Here is a 21,507-nt window from a genome sequence, read left to right on the forward strand (position 1 = left end):
TAGAATTAATTTGCCTGAGTGTACGAATATTTGGTTTTATTTACAGTTCTTTAGCAAGGGCAACCTAATATTTCCACAGAGAGGCAACAACAACAAAAAATAGCCACTTGTACACATCTAATATTTCCATTTAAGCAAGAATGCGTATCCTACAGGCAGGATGTACCTTTCTCCTGCATGCAGACTAACACTTTCTTCTGAGACCAGTCTGATACTAAATTGAGGTAGATGCTTTACTTCTCCATGGTGAGGTAGAACTTTATGAAACAAACAGTTGGGTCTCTATTTGTGCATTCTGTACCACAGCAAACTGGGTTCCACTGATCTCCAAAGGACTCAAGGACATGAGGTACAATATTTGTCTAACGCAAGGTACCAGTGTTTAATTTTTTAGACAGCTCCAAACTGTTTGTCTAAACATCTCTTTTTTTTTTTTTTTTTAATACCTTATTACCTTTTGGCACCATTTGGATACACTCCTTTAACAAATAAAAATAAAAACAAACACTTTGGCACATTTTTTTAAAAACCAAAACTGAACATAGAAATTTATGATCTTCAAAAGAAATAAAACCTATGGCTGGATCAAGCCTAAAGACTGCTTTTGAAATAAATTAATTTGGCTTAACTCTAACGAAACAGACTGAGTCGATCGCCAGCAATTCCAATGGAATGCCACAACCAAGTGCCTTCTTCTGTTTCCAACTTGATTATTTTTGGCCCTCATATACACCAAATTTTAGATTTTTCCCTCTTTATGGTATGCACTTGTGGGCTTCCCCATATAAGTTATACTTAAAGGGTACAAATTAAAGGAGTGACTTACCGGAGGGTACTGCATCATCTAGCACCATGGCTGCCTCAGAAGCCCTCAGCCAGGACATCATTGAAACTCTCACTAAAACAGTTTTGAAATAACAGGACTGCTTCATATGGCTGAATTAGGAGATGATGAGAGTTAACTGATGATAACATTTCACAAAGCAAAAATTTACTGACAGCCAACATTGGTTTAACCTGGCACAGTTAAATTCCTTTGGGAGCATTCAGTGCACAAGTCTGTAGATCCAAATCTGTTATTCTTCTCCAAAGCTAGAGCCTGGAGGTGGGGGTGAAGAGAAAAACCAACCTTCTCCTTCCGCTAATCCACTTCTACCAGTTCAGGAGATTATACTGAACAGTTTAAGAAAATTCAGGTGTTTGCAACCCAGTGTCAGACCTTTGCTTACATTTCCTACACTCCAGTCCTGTATGTCAATTCACCTATTTTCTACATGTATCAGGACACTGGAGGCATTATCGAACAATTGTCCATGAATATACATAGAACAAACATTGAGCCAGATTTGAAATCCTACCAATTATATACCAAATAAACAAGCCCCTACGGGGTATATGATGTTGGCATTAAACTTTTCCTATAATATTACACTACTTACTCTCATTGCATTATAAGCACTCCATTTTATAAGCTACATTAATATTTCCCAATGAGAGCAAGTGTGCTTAGCACTATCTATTACAGTAACAGTATAGGAAGTCGTTTGGGTAGTCACACAGCCTTTTTTTTTTTTTTTAAAAGCCTCCCAACGTGATGTGAAACACTTCGAAGTCAAATAGTCTTGTTTGTGCTGTAAGCAGAGCCAGTGAATTAAGTAAACAGCAACTGTGAAGGAAGACATTGTGCCTCCCCCAAATAAAGACAGGCGTGTGGCCTTCTCCAGTCCTGTGCAGCAACCTAATATGACATGGTGAAAGTCAATGGAAATTCCACCAGCCTTCACATCTCTATGCTATATAGGGATGGAAATAGTCAAGAAGCATTTTGCTGCAATTCAACTCAAAGCATGCCAGGAGCAGCTAAATACTTTTAAAAAAATGCCTGGAGGGGGTGGGGGGCACACACAGAGAACAGAAAATACAAAAGGGCAACATCAACAAGCATTAAACATAATAGCTTTTCTGGCATAATCCAGCAGTGACAACCACAAAGGTCAAGGTAAAAAAGAAGGCCAAGCATTTTTAATAAGACAAAGAGGTGAAATGAAAAGATTCTGCAAGTTGTCAAATTAAAGCTTTCAACCAGTTATCTTTGGTATCTAGGTCTCTGAGTCTAATTTGTTTTCACAGCCAAGTTACAAATAATTCTCTCAGTGAAAAAACACAGAAAAACACACAAACAAACAATATCAACTTCCACGGGCTACCATAAAAGGAAGGAAAGTGGGCTGTGAAAGCTAAAAGGAGTAATTTGCTTTCTATTACACACAAATTCTGAAGAGCCATATACAAGTTTAATGACAGATCTCTCTAAAAGATTATCTTGGATTTTTTTTTTTTTTTTAAAAACAACACTATCCCTAAAATTTAGCCCAGCTGATACCCATTGCTGAGCATTTGCTTCATGAGGTGTTAGCTGAAAGTAGCACGGTTACATTATCCTGTATAATTTAGGGATTTTTCTGTTTTAAAAGGGTTCTTGTGATCTCAATGACTCCCTCTTCATTGTCCACCTCTTAAAATCCTCACCTTCCTAAGTGGCTGCTGTCTTAGCCTGGACAAATGATTAGGATTTCTAAAAAGAGGAAATGAATTTCTTGGAGATGTTACAGTAATAGGGAAAGCAGTGGAAGCAAGTGAAAGTGCACCTTGAAATTTCTTAATATGAAAAGAGGCCTTCAATTTTTCAGGTTGCTTACGTATGTGGTGGCTGAGGGAAGAGATGAACCCTGTCTCCATCAGCCTTTTAGTTAATAACCTTGCTTCTCAGTCAGGGCTCTTCTCTTGCTGGAACTGATAACACTAATCTTACACCACTGCAGAAGAAAAAAACCTAATTGATGCATGAACTCTTCAATTTCTGCACAGGGTAAAAACTCTCCATCCCCTATATTAGCCTTTATGGTTTGCCAATAACAGTCCCATCCAGAAGGCAAGGCAATTTCTCAAGAGTCCATGTCAACATCAATAGCTAACATATTAAAATGCAAGCTATTGAAATGTGGACTGTAATCCACAGTAAGGAATCAAATTCCCATGGCATGGAAAACAAAGCCCCACCTCAATATCTCAGCTTCTCAGAAAAACAAGAAATTCCTATCCCCATTGGAGCCAAGTTTTGCAGTTTATAGAGTTTAAAGAATCTGGCTAGTGTAGTTTTTAGATGGTGTCCCCATTTTAAATGCAGTTTTTCGGTGATGCCATGGAATGATGATGCAGAGCTTTATATGGCTCCATTTTGCCTCATGCTGGCTACCTTTCACCAGGGGCCATTAAGAATGCCTGTACATTAAAAAATGTTCTTCGAACCTTTCAATCCAACTTTTTTTTTTTTTTTTTTTTTTTTTTTTTAAGGGGAGGGATGAGGGAAAAAGAAAACAAAAAGTTCAGCTGATGTCACTGACTGGTTTTGTGATCTGATTTTTTAAAAATGTGGACTTCTCTGAAATGCACCCTGAATTTCCAAAGTTGTGCTTTATGTTTATTTTGGGGAAAATTTACTTTGTCCTGACAAACCTATTAATCTTTACTCCCCTAACTAAAGCCTTTATGGGAACAAAACCAAACCAAATCACAGCCATTTCACATGAAACAAATTTTAACTCCAGGGTTCAATTCTTCCATGATTTGATGCTCCTTGTAACAGGCATCGATACACATAACAGTGACATACATATGACGGAAGGAAGAATGGAACCTTATTTTAAAATGAGACTAATAATAAGACAAAAGGCTATCAAGAAATTATAGAATAGAGAACACATTACAGAAAGTCCTGCTTTTTTCATTAAACTTTTTATGACAACTACACTAAGTCACCAATAATGATTCCCTCCCCCAACCCCACAAGCAATTTGTGCATTTTCACAGGGGTTTCACTTTGTGCTGTAGGATTACTGCATTTTTCAAAACACATATGCAAAAAAGCAAACTTGCTTTTCCTGACTAGTGAACCCCACCCACTTCCACAAAAAGATCAAAGTCTTCTGGGAACAAGACACTATGTTGAACGATAAATCAAACACACTGAGGTATAAAAAGGAGAACAGGAAAAAGTTCTCTGCTGCAGCAGCATTTAAAAAAAACAAAAAACCTAACAACCCTCCCCCCCACAAAACCACAGTATGATCAAGAACACAAATCCTCTACAAATATCTAATGCTACTGATTCCACCCCCCCCATTAAAAAAAATTATAGAGCGCCTTTTTGGCTTTGTCTACAGAATTCATCACGCAACCACCTAATGTGCACAGCAACACATGTTTGTGCATGATGCCCCATGTGGGGAAGAGGTAAAACTTACTGCTGGGGGAGGGCGGGGGCGAGGGGGAGAACACAAAGATAATGAGGTAGATAGAATTTATAACTTTACAGGATCACTCCCTGCAGAAAAGATAAGTACATTCATCTGTAAAAAATTAAAGATGAGGTAGGTTTGAATTAACGTTGTATTTTTTCGTTCTCTTAAAAAGAATTTCCCTGAGACAGTTTCTTCCTAATTCAGATAACACAGATTAGAAGATGAGAATTCGATTGTTTCCGAAGTCAACCACAACAATCATGCCATCAGGGGTGACAGCTATACCTGAAGGTCGGTCCATCTGACCAAAGCCACTTCCCTGAGTGCCAAATTTGCATAAAAAACTACCATTTGACTCAAATATCTGCACTCGATGGTTCCTAGAATCAGCCACAATGATGCGACCCTCTTGATCCACAGCCACGCCTTGTGGGCGCAAGAACTGGCCGTTGCTGGTGCCTTCTGACCCAAGGAAGCGTGCTGACTGGCAATCTGGATGGATGACCAGGAGGCGATGGTTGTTGAAATCTGTCACTACCAGATGACCTTCATGATTGAAAGTTACACCTCTTGGAGAATCAAAGTGCTTCCAGAGTGCCCCTTCAAAGCCATATTTATTCAGAAACACACCATCAGGTCCAAACAGTTGAATCCGATGGTTCCTCGTGTCAGAGACTAGGATTTTGCCCTCAGCATTGACTGCCACATCCCATGGGTAATTGAATTGCCCATTCTTGGTTCCCTTTTCCCCAAATTTCAGAATGAACTGCCCGTCAAATGTAAAGATCTGGATGCGATGATTATCCTTGTCAGCCACGACAATCCTACGTGAGATATCACAGGCAACACCAGCAGGGCGATCGAACTGACCAGGCCTGGAACCCAAAGTGCCAAATTTGTGGTGAAAGGTGCCACAGGGCTTAAACACCTGAATACGGTTATTACTGCGATCAGCAACCATGATGTACCCTTCTTTGTCTACACAAACTCCCCAGGGGCGACACAGCTTGCCATCGTTGTCTCCCTCGCTGCCAAATGAAAGCCCTGGTAGTCCAATACCAATGTAACTGCGCCCAGATTTTACCATGACCTTGAACGGACTGTTCTCTATGTGCTGGTTGCACATCATGACAGAGACTAGATGCTCTCCCTCCAGCTGTGGTCTGTAACTGACCAGATAGGTTCCATTCTGCTGATCATTGACATCTGCACCAAATAGGTTTCCATCAGGGCCCATCACCACTGCAGAGATCATATCGCCCCCCGAAAGGCGTGGTTCACCATCATGGTCGTAGCCTATCACTGTGAAGGAGGCCACTTTGCCCTGTAGTGCACGTTTGAGACCTTCCCCAGTGGCTTTGGTCAGAGGAGCAAAAGCCCCACTGCTGACAAACCCCATTGATTTAATGGCCATATACAGAGCTTGGTCAGGAGGAGTGAACATGACTCTGTCATCCTCCTGCGGCTGTAGAAGGCCTCTCACATTCTTCAGCTCCTGCACTTGAGCCAGCATGCGATCTCGAGCTAGGAGAATATCCATGCTACGACCCTCCTCTAGGACCTGCTGAACTGCACTAATAGTGTTGTCCAGTTTATTTAGATTCTGACGCAACTTTTCAACTTGCAGGTAAAGGGACTTGGCTTTGACTTGACGAATCTTTTCCACCTTAAAAACGAACAAAACAAACCCATTACATTTATATTAAAACACAGCTAGCAGTTCAGAAATATTTTTCTAGTATTGCTTTCCTAATTCCTACATAAAATTGTAGTGTAGTTGCCACAGGGATGCTAGGAGATCATGAATGAAAGGGGAAGTGATCTACAGGACAAACTCTCTATGAAGATGTGGTCCATGTGCGGAAAATAATTAGGGGAAATGTGGATGCTTATTGCAAAATGAACCTGCTGAGAATCATGGTCCCTCCTCCGACAAATATAGCCTTACTTAAAAGCAACACACACTTTTGCTATGAAGTTTTGCTGCATTAGTTTGCTATTTAAAAGAAAGGTCATTATTAACTAAAAAAAGTCTCCTTGCTTTGCAATTGTGCCATCATCCAGTCACAGGGAGCACTAAATGTCTAGCATAATAGGATTTATAGGCACAGTGACAATTTTTTTTCAAGTTTGTGGGGATGTTGGGGGTTGGGTGGGGTGGTTTTCTCCAGTACTTTAGAAATCCATTCAAGATGTTAATGGCAAAAACATATGCCTTGGAAAGTTAATGAAATGTGTAATCACTTCATTGTTACAGAGTGTACCTCCACCATCAGTTATGCAGCCAAGCAAACATTCAGAAATTTCAGCTAGTGTGTCCCTCTGGTCAATGTGCATCATGTTTGAAGACTGCAGTTCTAGGTTTCCTTGACTGTTTAACAGATGAAGAAAGAAGTTCTGCAATGGAAGTGTGGACATGTGTTATTAAACTTACAAGGTATGCAGTTTCTGCCAAGTGTGTTTTCAACATGGACGTTTTTAAAAGATGCTCATCCCTTCCTTAGAACAGCTCCCTAAGGCCTAATATTCAAAAGTGACTAGAAAGTCACTAATCACCTCTGAAAAGTTAGGCCTAAAACGCTACTTGCATTTTTTTTCTGGATGTACTGAGTTAAAAGAAAAACTTTGACAAAGCTGTCAGCAGTTGGTCATTTCCTCTTTTACAGATACATTTCAAAAAAGCAAGCTATTTTAAAATTAATTCTGAAAATAAATCTGGTGTCTGTGAACATGTGGAATCACACCTGTACAAAGGAGTGCTGGGAAGTGGTAAAAAGATATTCTCTGCCATTTTTTTTTTTTTAGTTGTTTTAAATGAGGAAAACCAAAATCTCAGTTTATGTCACAATAGCAACTTTCAAAATTTAGAGACGTGTAGCCTATTGAAGTGATGTTTGTTTTTCTGAAATAGAAATGTGCTAAAATGTAAGTGAAGAACATGTTGTTGGGCCTAAGTTTGGGGCTTGACAACAGTGAGGAGTAATGCTGAGTGAGATAGCTCAGAAGCAAGCTGGAGATAAGTTAGGAAATAACCCCAGGTCATGCTGTAAACTTGTTTTGGTCCTAACTGTTTTTTACAAGTATTTTAGATAAAATGCTAAAATTTTGGAAAATGTTACATTGATAGTTATTGATATGTATTTATTCAGATGCTAATTAATGTGTTTAATGTTAAATAGCCTATGAGAAAATAGAAAATATTTAATTATGGTAAAAAAAGGTGGCTGTAATGCTAATTAAGCTGTTGTAATAATTGATTATAAAAAGAATACTACACTGATTTTAGATAGGCACACTCATCCAGCAAAGAAAGGTTTATACCCATTCTTGTCATTCAGGGACTGATCACCTCTGGATGGATGGTTTCACCTTAGAACGGGAGTATAAAAGCAGCGAATGGTTACATAGTGAAGCCTGTTTATTTCATATAAAATAGTTAGTTGAGCAAAGTCTTTAATTTTATCACTGTGTCATTTACAGTCCTCCACTAAATTGTCTGTAACCACCCTGGAGGCTTGAATTGAGAAGGAACACAGGCAGGAGGCACATATTTTAAAGCCTGAGGTTTCCACATAATCCAGTACCTGCACTGCGGGGGCAGGGGCAGGGGCAGGGGCAGGGGCAGGGGGAGAGAGAGAGAGAGAGAGAGAGAGAGAGAGAGAGAGAAATGACTCATGCTGAGCAAAACTCCCTCCCAAAAAACCCAATTCTACTCCTAAAACTATAACACGACTATAAAAACAATAAACCCCTCAAATTAGCTATGTACAACTGTATATTTTTTAAGTGCATCACACATAAAAGAGGACACTAATAGTTCCAACCCAGACAATGCAGCAGTGAGAAGGAACTGGAAATGCAGTCGGTCTGCCCCGCCCTTTATCACCTTGGATGAAACCACGAGGCAAGACAAGGGCTCAGTGTGGACCAATGGACACTATTAATTTTAAAATCTCCAGCTGCAGATGCATGGTGGGCATGCGTAAATCCTCAATGGAATATAATAGGGACTATCACTTGAAAGAAGTCGTCAGAATTCCTCTGTTTAATAACTGAACAAGTCCTATTCCCAGAGCTGTGCTGTGTTGCTGCAGGGCCATGCAGAAGTCTAACAGAAACCAAATTTCAAAATTTCACTGTGAACCAGAAATCCTGTGTTTTGGCCAGCTCTGTTTGCAGATCCAGCAATAATCAGGGCTACTGCATTTCCTATTCATTCCGCTGTGACAGTAAATTTTTGTTCTTAAGAGTACACATTTCGAATCTAAATTATTTATCTAATTTATTATGAGCCAGATTCTACCATCCTCATTCATGATGAAAATAACTTAATCCTCAACTTGATTTTAAAATGGGACTACCTGTGTCGTAAATACCACTCAAAATACAACTTATCATAACATGGCCCTATTCTAATTTAAAGACAGGTCAGATTTCCATCTTAAAGGTTAATTGTTAGTAACTAGAACAGATAAATATACTTATATAAAAAGCTTTTTACCTTCCACAGCAGCTCACACTCTCGTTCTTCCAGGGCCTTCTTATGTCGAGATGTCATAGCTTTGACTTCAGACTGCACCACCTTTGCTTTCATCTCAACCTGCTCTGCCACAGCTTGGGCCTGTTCAATACTCAGCTGGAGAACAAACAGAACACACATACTGCTTAGTCAAACCAATTTAAGTTGCATTAGGTGATGGCTCTTACATTTAACCCAGTGCCTCCAGCACTACAACAGAAACAGGTCAATGTGCTCTCATAATGTTGCTGTAGGACAAAGTTCAAGGCAGTTGTTTTTATGTAGTTTTCCTGAGTGCATGTCAGTTTCACAGATTAGATGCTGGAATTTATACGAAATTCACTACATAGGACCAAATTATTCCCCAACATAGCCTGTGCAAACCCCACTGATACCAGTGGAGTTGCACAGGATTCAAGTTATGTACAATTTGGTCCAGTATGTACACAATGTTGATTAAATCCGATATTAAACCTACATTCTTTAGACATGTATGTTGAGAATTCAAAATGACCTCCTTATCCCCAAGTATTTTAGACTAACAATACATTTGCTACAGGATACAAGTCTAGTCTTCTAGTAAGACTTCTGTTTTCCACTAATGCAGAGTTCCCCAAAGTGTGGAGCACACCCCCATAGGGGGGCATGAAGGAACGTATGGGGGGGAAGGGGTGCAGTGGGCCCGGGGCCAGCCCCCACAGGGATAGGGAGGGAGCACCACCCAGCCCTTCTCCCGCCCTTCTGCTCTGATCCTGCTCCCAGCTGTCCCTGGCTCCCAGCCCCACGCCCAGCCCAGAGCAGAGGCTAGGAGCAAGGCTGGGAGCAGAACTGCACCTTGTCACAGGCCAGACTGCTGGCCCCCACTGCAGCCCAGCTCTGGCTCTGCTCCCACCCTCAACCTCAGCACCTGGCCACAGCCCCAGATCCAACCCCAGCCTCAGCCCCCTTACCCTTGTCTGTGTTTCCCCCACCACCAGCCCGGGCCACAGCCCCAGATCCAACCCCAGCCTCAGCCCCCTTACCCTTGTCTGTGTTTCCCCCACCACCAGCCCGAGCCACAGCCCTTCTCCTGGCCCTGGGCAGGGTGGGAGTACAGACAGGGGTAAAGGGGGCTGTGACCCTCAGAAGTTTGGGGACCACTGTACTAAGGTACGCCATTTCTATGCAAGTCAATTGTATGTAGACAGCAATACTTTTTATATATAACTTGGAGAAAGGAGTGTTGGCACATGAAAATAAAATAAAGTCTACTGACACTTTAAAACTGGAGAGACATGAGCAAATCTTAGAGAGAGATTGAAACTTCAAGTCCTCTCGCCACAAGTGTAGTCAACTTTCCTGTTTTATATTTAATAAAGTGAAACTATCAGCATTTATACAATGCAGTCACGGAAGTGTTGTGCAAACATTAAAAAGGAGAGTCAACTTAGAAGGCATACTTGGAGCCCATAGGAGATAGAAAAAAAATTCAGACAAGTGACACCTAAAAATTACTGTAACTGAAAATTTAGAAAAAATGTGTGTTTTATCTGTGCATTTGACAGCACTTTGTGTAAAGTCCATTTCAATGTCTCCCCAATATAGCAGGTCAATTGTTTCTCCCTATTTGTTGTTCACACACCCAGAGGGTTTGTATCTTTAAACATATAAAAATAAAAATTGGCAGGGCAACTTGAGGGCGTCTGTAGTACCAGAAAAACAAAATCCCCAGACAAGTTAATTTGACTATATAAGATTAAAAATTAAGCCTCACACAATTAACTCACAGAGACATCACCCAACCCCATCCCAAGGAAGTTAAGTACCAATTTTACAGCTAGGTGGTGAATCACAGTAGGTAAAAGATATGTCTGAAGTCAGACTGAGAGGCTGCATCTACAATAGGAAAGTCAGGAGCCATCAAGCTGTGCCATCTAAAGCAGTGGTCCCCAACCTTTTCGTCTGGCAGGCGCCAGATGAAGGACCGTGGCGGCGGTGGAGCATCTGCTGAAATGCCGCCGAATTTCTGCAGCATTTCAGTGGAGACACCTCTTGATGACGTCACTTGTCGGCAGCAAGCAGCATCATCGAGAGGCAGCGCCGCAGAAATTCGGCGGCATTTCGGCAGATGCTCCACCACAGGCCAGGATGCAGGCACATTTAGATGCCCCTGTGGGCACCGCGTTGGAGACCTCGATCTAAAGTAACATAGGCAAGGCTAGTGGCAAAGCCTGAAGTAGACCCAGAAGTTCATGAATTACAAGTCTGCATTTTTAAAATCAAGACTCCTTAAAAGAGAATTACTATAGTGGTGGTGGTAGGGCTGGGACGTTCTGAACCTTGGGGCTTCTATTATTTGGCTGGAGATAGTTTTCTGCAAGTCTGGATTACCAGACAGCAAAATATCTGCCCTGTGATAGCCGGAGGTTTGCAATGGAGAAAAAAAACACTAAATGAAAGCTTAGCATTTGCAAAATAAAGCAAAAAAAATATATATATATGATCAGATCCTCCTACGCTCACAATTTGTCCCTGTTGCAGATAGGGGAGTTTTTGCTTTGGGTCAGAATAGAAGTATGTACAATCTCTCATACAGAGAAAAATCCTGGCATATGTCAGAAAGCCTCAGTCACTACTGAACTACACAGGGAAACATGCATTGTTCTGTCACAGGGCTAGGGCTAGCTTAGGCTTTGCTTTAAGAAAGTTAATGCCCACTGAGCATGCTTAGAACTGTTTTTCCAGTTTATTATTTTCCTCCAAGACTATTCCAGTATGTACCTAAAGATCACAATATTAAAAGTTCACTACTCTCAGCTGTGTGATTAAAATGACTATTCCCCTTTTCTCCCTAACTCTGCCACTCACCACCATTTTTTCCCATTCCTGCATAAAGCAAAATGACAATTTTTTGGTCAAACTTTTGGCAGTGACCTATCATGGAGATATCAGTTCTACAGTAGTTTTCAGAAACTTATTTTGTGCCTCTTCACTTATATTTTACAATAACAAGCAAAACCCATATATTTCCCCCAAGATTGGAAGTTCTTTTAACATGGTCAGTTCTTTTAGACAACAAATCAATAAGGTAATAATGAAGATGTATTAATTTCTGACAATCATGGCTCTAAGTTTACCCAACTGAAACTACAATGTGCCTCGTTTTTCCTAATCAAAAGAATCTGCCTTCTGTTACCCTGTACTATAGTTTTGGTATTTTATGATTACTCTGAGTTTTTGCAATAGATATGGTCAGAGTTGGCACTTGTGGCCCTGCTGACCTCCAATATACATCACTATAGCAACTTCACAATCAAAGATTTCACTCACTTTCATTTAAAAAAACGTAATCACTGTGTGATAGATTAAGAGTTTATTTTTCTAAAAATGTACAGATTGAAGGCCATGTGAACATCTAGATATCATTACTTTTCCTTAGGGATACAAAGATAGTCAGAATGCAGGCAAGGCAATTTCCTTCCATCTGTGAAGGAACGTTCAATTTCACAATAAGAGTGAACTCCTTTCTAAATACCATTTTCAGAAGCATGGAAAGTGCAATACACCAGGGTTGTATGTGTTTTGACAGCTGAAGCTAATAATCCTCAGAAATGCAATCCTGAGAAACAGAATAGAGAAAAAGTGTTGTAAGTAGCTGTCTATCTAGTAAGGGCTTCAAACTAGGTATAGAGTCTTGTGGTAACAGTCACTGGATGGGCTGGTAGGGAAGTTGTTTATAGACTCTTATGACATCTGGATCAAATCTGACTTGGGTTACGAACTTTTAAGAACATCACTTTCAGTAAAAGACTGTCATACTAGAACTTTATAATCTGATTATAAATGTGGGTAACATCTAAATTTAAGACAAGGGGAGCAATATTCCTGACTGGTAGAAAATCTCCTTGGTAAGAGCAGAGAGGAAGTTACTTTAAAAAGGAAACAGAAAAAATATATATATATAAAATTAAAAAAAAGGGATATTGAAGTTCCAGGCACTTAAATTCAGTCTCTCAAAGCCTGGATAACTTAGACCAAATTAACAAATAGTCTGTGTTTTAGGAACACTGGAGATTCTGTGGCTCAGCAGATTAGGTCAAGGAACTGCAGCCTCAGAGAGAATGGAGTGATGAGGAGGATTCTGAGAAAGATGCATGGAGATGGGAGCAGCCCATTTTTATTCCTGTAATCACAGTCTGCTTGTCTGTGAGCTCTCCCACAGAAACAAGACAGAGCTCCCCTTCAATGAAAGGGCTGCAATATCTGGGTTAGATGAGAAGCAAGTTCTACTTCCTCTTAGGAGTCTGCTTTAGACAGCCTTCCAAGTGGCCTCTGAGAACTATGAACCAGCTCATTTGTTCTAAGAACCAGCTGTGCTGGCCAACTGAATAGTTTAGAAGATGATGATTCCAGTTTTGCATTTAAACAAACAAACAACAATAAAACTAAAGAGGGTCTGAAAGCAAGTGCTCAGCAGAAGGCACACAACTCTCCTGTGAAGCTATGGAGGCAGACCCAGATTCATTCAGTCCTAGTCTGAGGTGTGAAAAATGAATTGCTCATCTTCTACCTCACCTGTGATTGGCCAAGTAATCTAAATATTTATCAGCTTCCTCTGCTGCAGTGAAAAGCTGAGTGTTTCTGAAATTAAACTGGAGCTTCACCAGCTACAGCAAGAGGTAATCTCATTTTAAAAACTGTCACTTTAATACTGCTAGGAGCCTTGTGGGTTTGTTGTTGTTGTTAAACACGGTGTATAATTAAGATAAATGTGGATCTTTGTATTTTCCTCTAACAAGTTACCTTTCCTCAAGATAGTCAAGGAACAAATCCAAGACAAAATGAATCCTCCACACAATCAAGGCTAATTTTGTAATCTAATTATCCAGTTCAAGTAGAAATCTTTTTAACTCTTATCTGAATAAAACTCTCTTAGCTCTCCACAGACTTCAAAATTCTGCCACCCACTGTTTTGACACTTCCATCTTCTCTAGAAATCACAGTTCAGGCAGCCACAAAGCTCTATTTGTAAATCTGTCTTCGTTTCAGGTATTAGTTTCTTTTTCTCAGCTTGGTTTTCAATAAGTATCTCAGGAATACTCTACTGTTAAGGCCACAAAAGAATAAGCTCCATTTTTGGTTGACTATTGATCCATAGAACACATTGCCTCCTACAGAGAGTCCCAAAATGTGGTTTACTGAGTCGTACTATTTATTGATCATTTCTAGTTATTTTGGAGTGATCTACCTAGAAGATGAAAATGTAGTGCTCAAAAGACAAAGACTGGTCTTTCAGGATTTGACCTGCCTCAGATTTTGTTGTCTTTTTATTTCTGTTTTCATAGCCTAAACCTTAAAATACATCACATACAAATAAAACGCATGCGGGTGTAAAACGCAGTCACTCCAAAACCCCAGAGGATTGTGGAAGTGAGAACAGTCTCAGGGCTTGTCTACATCACAAAGTTGCAGCGCTGGTGAGGGGGTTACAGCGCTGCAACTTAGGAGGTGTACACATCTGCAGGGCATCACCAGCGCTGCAACTCCCTGTTTGCAGCGCTGGCCGTACTCCCGTTTTGTCTCGGGTGTAGAGGATCCAGCGCTGGTGATCCAGCACTGGTAATCAAGTGTAGACACTTACCAGCGCTTTTCTTGACCTCCGTGGAATAAGCAGGTATCCCAGCATACCTGAGGAAGCCTCTCTGGTAATCAAGCAGGTCTCCTTCCCCGCGGTGTGCTCCGGTGTTCTCCGAATCCCCCCCCCCAAGCGGGTCTCCTTCCCCGCGGTTTGCAGGGGGGTTCGGGGAACGCGAGAGCAAACCGCGGGGAAGCAGGTCTCCTTCCCCGGTTTGCTCCCGCGTTCCCCGAACCCCCGTGCAAGCAGGTCTCCTTCCCCACGGTTTGCATGGGGGTTCGGAGAACGCGAGAGCAAACCGCGGGGAAGCAGGTCTCCTTCCCCAGTTTGCTCTCGCGTTCCCCGAACCCCCGAGCAAGCAGGTCTCCTTCCCCGGTTTGCTCTCGCGTTCCCCGAACCCCCGAGCAAGCAGGTCTCCTTCCCCGCGGTTTGCAGGGGGGTTCGGGGAACGCGAGAGCAAACCGCGGGGAAGGAGACCTGCTTGCTCGGGGGTTCGGGGAACACTGGAGCAAACCGGGGAAGGAGACCTGCTTCCCCGCGGTTTGCTCTCGCGTTCCCCGAACCCCCCTTGAAGCCGCCCAACAGCGCTGCAGTGTGGCCACATCTAACACCACTTGCAGCGCTGGTTGCTGTAAGTGTGGCCACTCTGCAGCGCTGGCCCTATACAGCTGTACTAATACAGCTGTACTAATACAGCTGTAACAACCAGCGTTGCAAAATTGTAGATGTAGACATACCCTCAGTGAAGGATGGCTGTAGCGCTGAAACACTGCCAATCACTGAGCTATTGCTGCTAGCAACCTTTCAATACTGCCAGCTCTCTGCCACAAACTTACTTGTATAGTAGCAACTGTGCAAAGTGTACAGAACTCTAGTATCAGAGGAAATGTCGGGCATACTGTATTATTCATACTTTCAGATTTCAAAGCACATATTATTATATATACCAGGGATCGGCAACCTTTCAGAAGTGGTGTGCCAAGTCTTCTTTTATTCACTCTGATTTAAGGTTTTGTGCGCTAGTAATACATTTTAATGTTTTTAGAAGGTCTCTTTCCACAAGTCTATAACATAACACTAAACTTTTGTTGTATGTAAAGTAAATAAAGCTTTAAAATGTTTAAGAAGCTTCATTTAACATTAAATTAAAATGCAGAGCCCTCCGGACTGATGGCCAGGACCCAGGCAGTGAGAGTGCCACTGAAAAATCAGCTTGCGTGCCGCCTTCGGAGCCGGTGCCATAGGTTGCCTACCCCTGATATATATACACTGCAATAGCTTCTATTTGGATAGTCTTTGTTCTCCAAGTGCCTGGGAGTTTTTAAGAGGATGTGTCATTTTTCAGTTTATTATTAATAGCCATAATTATTTAGTACTTACACAGACAACTCTTTACATTTTCAAAGCATTTGTGCTATACGAACACCCCAGCATATATAAACATAGTGAGAGGCAGGATCTGGGCTCAGGAGCCCAATGTGTAATGCTTGAATCAAACATTCCATTCCAAGGTGAGACAACAGATCCAGACCTGCTCAACCAGTTCCTATACTCCATAGCCAGAGTGGAGCTCAGTGGAGCTGCCACAAAAAGGGGGAACAGTAAACTGGTATCAGAGGCATTCAAGGACACTTCAGGCTCTAGCAGAGAAGTGCATCTTCTGGCTGGACTACATACACTGAGGAAGCGCATTCTCCAATTTAATATGAGACAGGCTACTACTGTGACACTCCAGAGACCATGGGACTAGGACTTCAGAGATGTCTTGATATTAAAGGGTATCAGTTACATTCATTGCAATATAAAGGCATGGGTACCACAGCTGGATGCTGGAAGAAACTAGAAACTGATTGACACTCACAGTAAAAGAGGTGCATTTATTTAAAGACAAAAGGAACATTAGAGATCTGCTTATGAACTGTGTTGTGTACAATGAGGACTATTCAAACGTAGCTCAGAGCACATCTGTTTTCCACTCTTTAGGAGGCAAGATGAATATATGAAGAAAACAATATCCAATCATTATAAAATCATTATAAAATGCTATAACATTATGTTGCATCAAGTTTTTACTTCTCTCCTATCAATATACAAGAAGCTAGAAACTGGGCCAAATGCTGGCATAAATTTCTAGAAACAGTTCCATCTTGATTATTTCCCATCAGACTGATTTAATCTATATCAACAGCATAAAAATGACTGACTTGTTAGAACCATTTTTTCCCTATTGTTCCAAGATTTGACAGAGATATGCTATTTAAAATCTACATAAAAGGATTACCTGATAATCCCACTGACAAGCGACATGAAAACAATTTAGATCTTTCAAAGACAAGGACTTGCTCCAGTCCCTTTTGAATCATGTGATACTCAAGAGCCAGATATTCAGCTCTTATAAATCTGCATAGCTCCACTGAAATTAATGTAGCTATACCAATTTATGTAAGTCAAGGATCTGGCTAATGTAGATGTTATCTGTGAATATAGAAAATACATTAAAATAGAGTTAAGATTGAAAGTATGTATCAGGAACTCAAGAGTAAAATCCTTACAGGGATGTCATAACTATCATCACAAAAAGCATTACCAGACCAGGAAACTTAGAATCATCCAAACACGTTAAGGTATAGGTGTCTTAACTGTGCATTTGCAAGTAACTTTAATTCTAGCCTATAATGACACCATGCAAAACAAATGTAGAATTATAATTAGTATATTATGGTATTAGCTGGTCTGGATTAAATTCAAAACCAATGGTTTCTAAAAAACATATTTGATTTTTCAATTTTGACTCATGTGGTCACAACAGACGGAGTTAAGTTTTCTAAGTGCCTTTACTACAGCATTTCCAAATTTTAATATGTTTACGTTTATTTTAAATTTACACTGGGATCCTAACTCTGAATTTCCTGAATTAGTAACGCTTGTTTTAGTGATGATTACAACAACATCCCCTGTAATGTGTTTATGCTGTGAACTACAGATATGTACCCTCCACCTTGAGTCCAATTTAAGCAAGTTTTGTCTGGGAAGTTTCCTTTTTAAATGTTCAGAAATGAACCCCAAACAAGAATGCCAGAGAATGTTACACATTGTATTTCTAATGGTTTGGAGATACGCATCATCATCTTTAAGACTTTTTTACTTTAGCTTTAAGGGCTAATTTCACCAGTGCCACATGGTTGCTTTATCCCACTCTGGAGCAATGCAAAGCAGCCAGTTTCCCTTTCCCCTTGTGCACGTACCCACCTCACCACAGTTTTTCCTTCTACCCACTCCACTGCATAGATTTGGTGCAACAAGTAGTTTGAGACGTTTTAGGATTAACGGACATTTTTTGTAATCCTTCATAACGGAAAGTGTATTCTTCAGCTTCTATTGACAGTTAAAGGTATCCTACAGATAATTATATTAAGAACTGCCCTCCTCCAAAATGGCTGCCATCTCATACTGGGGTCAGAGGGACTGAAGCCAGTGAGGACCATTGCAAAAGGTGCTCTCTTTCAAAGATGCCTACCGCTTCCCATTGTTCCCAACACAAGTGAAGCCAACGTGGCGTCAACTAAGATGGTGGCTCCCCTATGCTGTCAGCATCTTAGGGCACGTCTTCACTAGCAACGTTAAAGCGCTGGTGAGCAGAGACCAGCCAGATGGGGGGAGGGGGAATTGTTTTGAGTTGGGAGGGGAGCTGAAGGAAAGGGGACTAAAACAAAAACAGGGAGTTTTGATGGAAATAAGGCTAAAAAGGCAAGAAAATTGGCAGACTAGAAATAGCAACAAAGCTCCATTTTTAGAGCAAAAAGCAGACACAACTTTAGTTTGTATATTTTACATGCAAGCTTTTCCCAAAAAACTTTTAGGCATGAGCAATTTTGCAGAAATGCCAGCATTAGCAACATTAATTTTTCTTGACGCTCCTCCCATCCTAAAATTTTAATTCAAGGAATTTAGCAAACACAGCAGGACAAGGAATAATATTAAATACTTGAAGGGATTCAATCAGCCTAATGTGGTAAACAAACATTTCTACACTTCTACCTCGATACGCTGTCCTCGGGAGCCAAAAAAATCTTACCGTGTTATAGGTGAAACCGCGTTATATCGAACTTGCTTTGGTCCATCAGAGTGCGCAGCCCCCCCTCACCCCCCCAGAGCACTGCTTTACCGTGTTATATCCAAATTACTGGGTCTCGCTATATGAGGATAGAGGTGTACCATTTTTATAAGTAAAATCTTAAATCTAAGAGTGATTTGAATAAAACTGTTTGACCTGACCCTATTTATGGAGTTTACAGTTTTACATTTCTTTCAGCTTGAGCAATAAAAAAATCAAACCAGTTTCACTGGCAAAATCAGTGTCAGTTTCAGGTTCTCAGTGCATGGGGATGGTAGTTAAAAAACAAGCTGTTCAAGTGGATTTATTTGTAAATTGTTGACATGTTTCTATTTGTCCTAGGCTTTAAAAGGAGCTCCAGTTTGCCAAAAAGTTATATTTTGGAGCAGATACAGGCTGACCTATAGTAAAAGTTTATTGCTATTGTTTGCAGTGTCCTTTTACAGCACACACACAAGCCCCTAGCATCTTAAAACTTAGAAATAAAAGCCTGTTTCTTACACAGTGACTAGCTTAGTACTAGTGCAGAGCCTGCACAAGGCAGGACCTTGCAAAAGAGAAGTATAAAAACAGTGGTGAAAAAAGATACACCCAGCAGGCCTTGAGGATACTGGACCTTTTTTTGGGATATTTAACTATGCAGTTTCACTGGTGAGAGCACTAGGTGCGACACAGCACCAGCATTTTCACCCCTTTGCCATTTTACACAGTTCAGAGTAGGTCTAGGCAACAGTGCTGGTGAGCAAATGTTGTTGTCTTGCCTACATTAGCACTCAAATCAGTTCAGCAGCAGCAGCGGCAGTGCAGACAATTCTCTATCAAATTATAATTACCGGTATGTTATATCAAACTGAAAAAAGTTAGCATCTGTATTTGACAATATTGTCCCGATAAATCAGTCTCATTTTATTCCATCAGGGGATTGGCAGCAGCATTTTAGAGTTTTCAGATCTAAAATTTATGTCTGCTGACCTAAGAAGTCAATTCCAGCTTTAAAATAATAAATAAATAAAATAAAAATCCCTTTCTCCCCCAAAACCTCACCAACTAGCGTATTGTTCCACATCTCTCAAACATTAAATTCCTACTAATGTAAAATAAGATTGTAAAGATTTAGGGTGGCCTTCCAGACTCACTGGTGAGTTGGGAAAGGGGGAGATTGATCTGTTTTGCTTTTGGTCTTTCTAGATTCCTTTCAATTTCTTAAGTGTTAGGTGGTCAGACTCCACCCCATCTGTTCCCCAGCTGGGTGCTACTTATTACCTTGCCAACAGGCAATCCCCTCAGCAATCCTCTCAATTTATTTCAGTAAGACAAAAAGGCATTGCCCTAATGGCCCTGCCTACCACCAACTCTGAAGTCTTTGATGTTGGAAGATAACAGAACCACTTCCTCTGTGTTCTGCTAATGACTGAGGCCTGTTACAGTCTTCAGCTGTAAACAACTTACTGTCAAACACCACAGCAAAGGCAACTAAGGGATTGCCTAGGCTAAGCAGGATTGTGTTTCCTAAAATCTCGTTATCCAACTTATTTAATCAACATGTTTTGAAACCACTGTATATGGCGTAAATTATATTTTAACACATTGGAGGCCAATGCTAAGGCAGATTAATGCTCACTTCAAATATCTATTAAAAATACAACTTGCCCTGTTGAGATAGGGTTTTACAAACAAGTTCACTAACACGTTTTTTTAAAACCCACACCACTTTTATCCTAGTCTAGACATACCCTGAGATGCAGGTCAGCAGGAGCGGCAGACTGAATTAACTCAGTTAAAAATCTGAAAAGGATGTTGTAAATGAGTTTCCTCCAAAACCTAGGAGAGTTTTTAAACAAATTTACCTCTCTACAAAAGTTCCAACTGGGGTTATTTGCATGCTTTCCAGACATCTCAACATAGGGGGCTCAATATCCTAATTCCTATCCCCACTTAAGCAGTTTCATCTTTTCTTTTCTAAGAAGTTGCTATGTTCATCAGCATGGCAGAAACCTACCACTTCTATCTATCCTTACGTTCCAATGTCATGGCAACATTCCTTTTAAAGCCTGTCAACACCAATCCTTCAGCCAACCAGCAGGATTGCTAAAACAGGAACATGAACTGATTCTCCAAGGATTGAGCACTGCACGCCCACAACCCTCCCTGTGCTATTTAGATACACTTCTACCCTGATATAACGCGACCCGATATAACACGAATTCAGATATAACGCGGTACGGGGGAGGGGGGAGGTTGTGCGCTCCGGTGGATCAAAGCAAGTTCAATATAATGTGGTTTCACCTATAACACAGCAAGATTTTCTGGCTCCCAAGGACAGCATTATATTGGGGTAGAGGTGTACTAGACAACGGGGTTAGTCTCAAAAACCAATCATTTAAAGCAGTCTGTATCAACATTTTAGAAAAGAAACTCAACCAAGCTAGTCTACAAGGTCTGAATTCAGCTTCTTCTGGACCTTTCAACATGGATTTGTTAAAGATGTGGGAAGCATTCCCTGTTCCACGTGCTGAATCCATAGCTTCATTTTCCTTATGGTCTGGAAGTAAGAAATCTCTCCTCCATAACTGGCTTTTCTGTGTGGCAGTGTCACTAAGCTTTCAGCTTGACCCTCTCCCTTTGAATTTCACTTATATATTTTTTTTCCCTCAGTTCTGAATTATTTGTAGGATTCACATTTACAAGATCTTGCAGATCCAACACTTTTTGCACTTCCCCAGTCCAGAACCGTCATTAACAGGTTCATTCATCATGAAATTAGGTGTCTTCTGCCAGCTGTTTTAAGTGTAAAAAAAATTAGAAAGGAATGGTGAGAGAAAGTAAAAGAAGCAGAGAAAAGAATGAGGCAGAGTTAGAAGGAAAAGGTTGAATGTGATAATATACATATGACTCTTTGCGGATTGGCACTGTAAGCCATGTGGCTAATTTCTGCTTTAAAAAATAAATTAAGAGGCAC

The 21,507-nt window shown here is 40.8% G+C and overlaps 1 protein-coding gene across 1 annotated transcript in view; it reads right to left on the bottom strand.

Annotated features, from left to right (window-relative positions):
• Positions 1–4,510: 4,510 nt before the first annotated feature.
• TRIM71 (tripartite motif containing 71) overlaps positions 4,511–21,507 on the bottom strand; it is an 83,064-nt gene continuing 66,067 nt past the window's right edge. The window contains exons 3-4 of the mRNA XM_050938351.1: positions 8,803–8,937; positions 4,511–5,967 (exon numbers count right to left, since the gene is read on the bottom strand). Coding sequence (XP_050794308.1) covers positions 4,516–5,967; positions 8,803–8,937 — 1,587 coding nt within the window. The 3' untranslated portion in view covers positions 4,511–4,515. The remainder of the gene's footprint in view (positions 5,968–8,802; positions 8,938–21,507) is intronic.

This window comes from Gopherus flavomarginatus, chromosome 2 (genome assembly GCF_025201925.1).
Source record: "Gopherus flavomarginatus isolate rGopFla2 chromosome 2, rGopFla2.mat.asm, whole genome shotgun sequence".
Classification (NCBI taxonomy): Eukaryota; Metazoa; Chordata; order Testudines; family Testudinidae; genus Gopherus; species Gopherus flavomarginatus.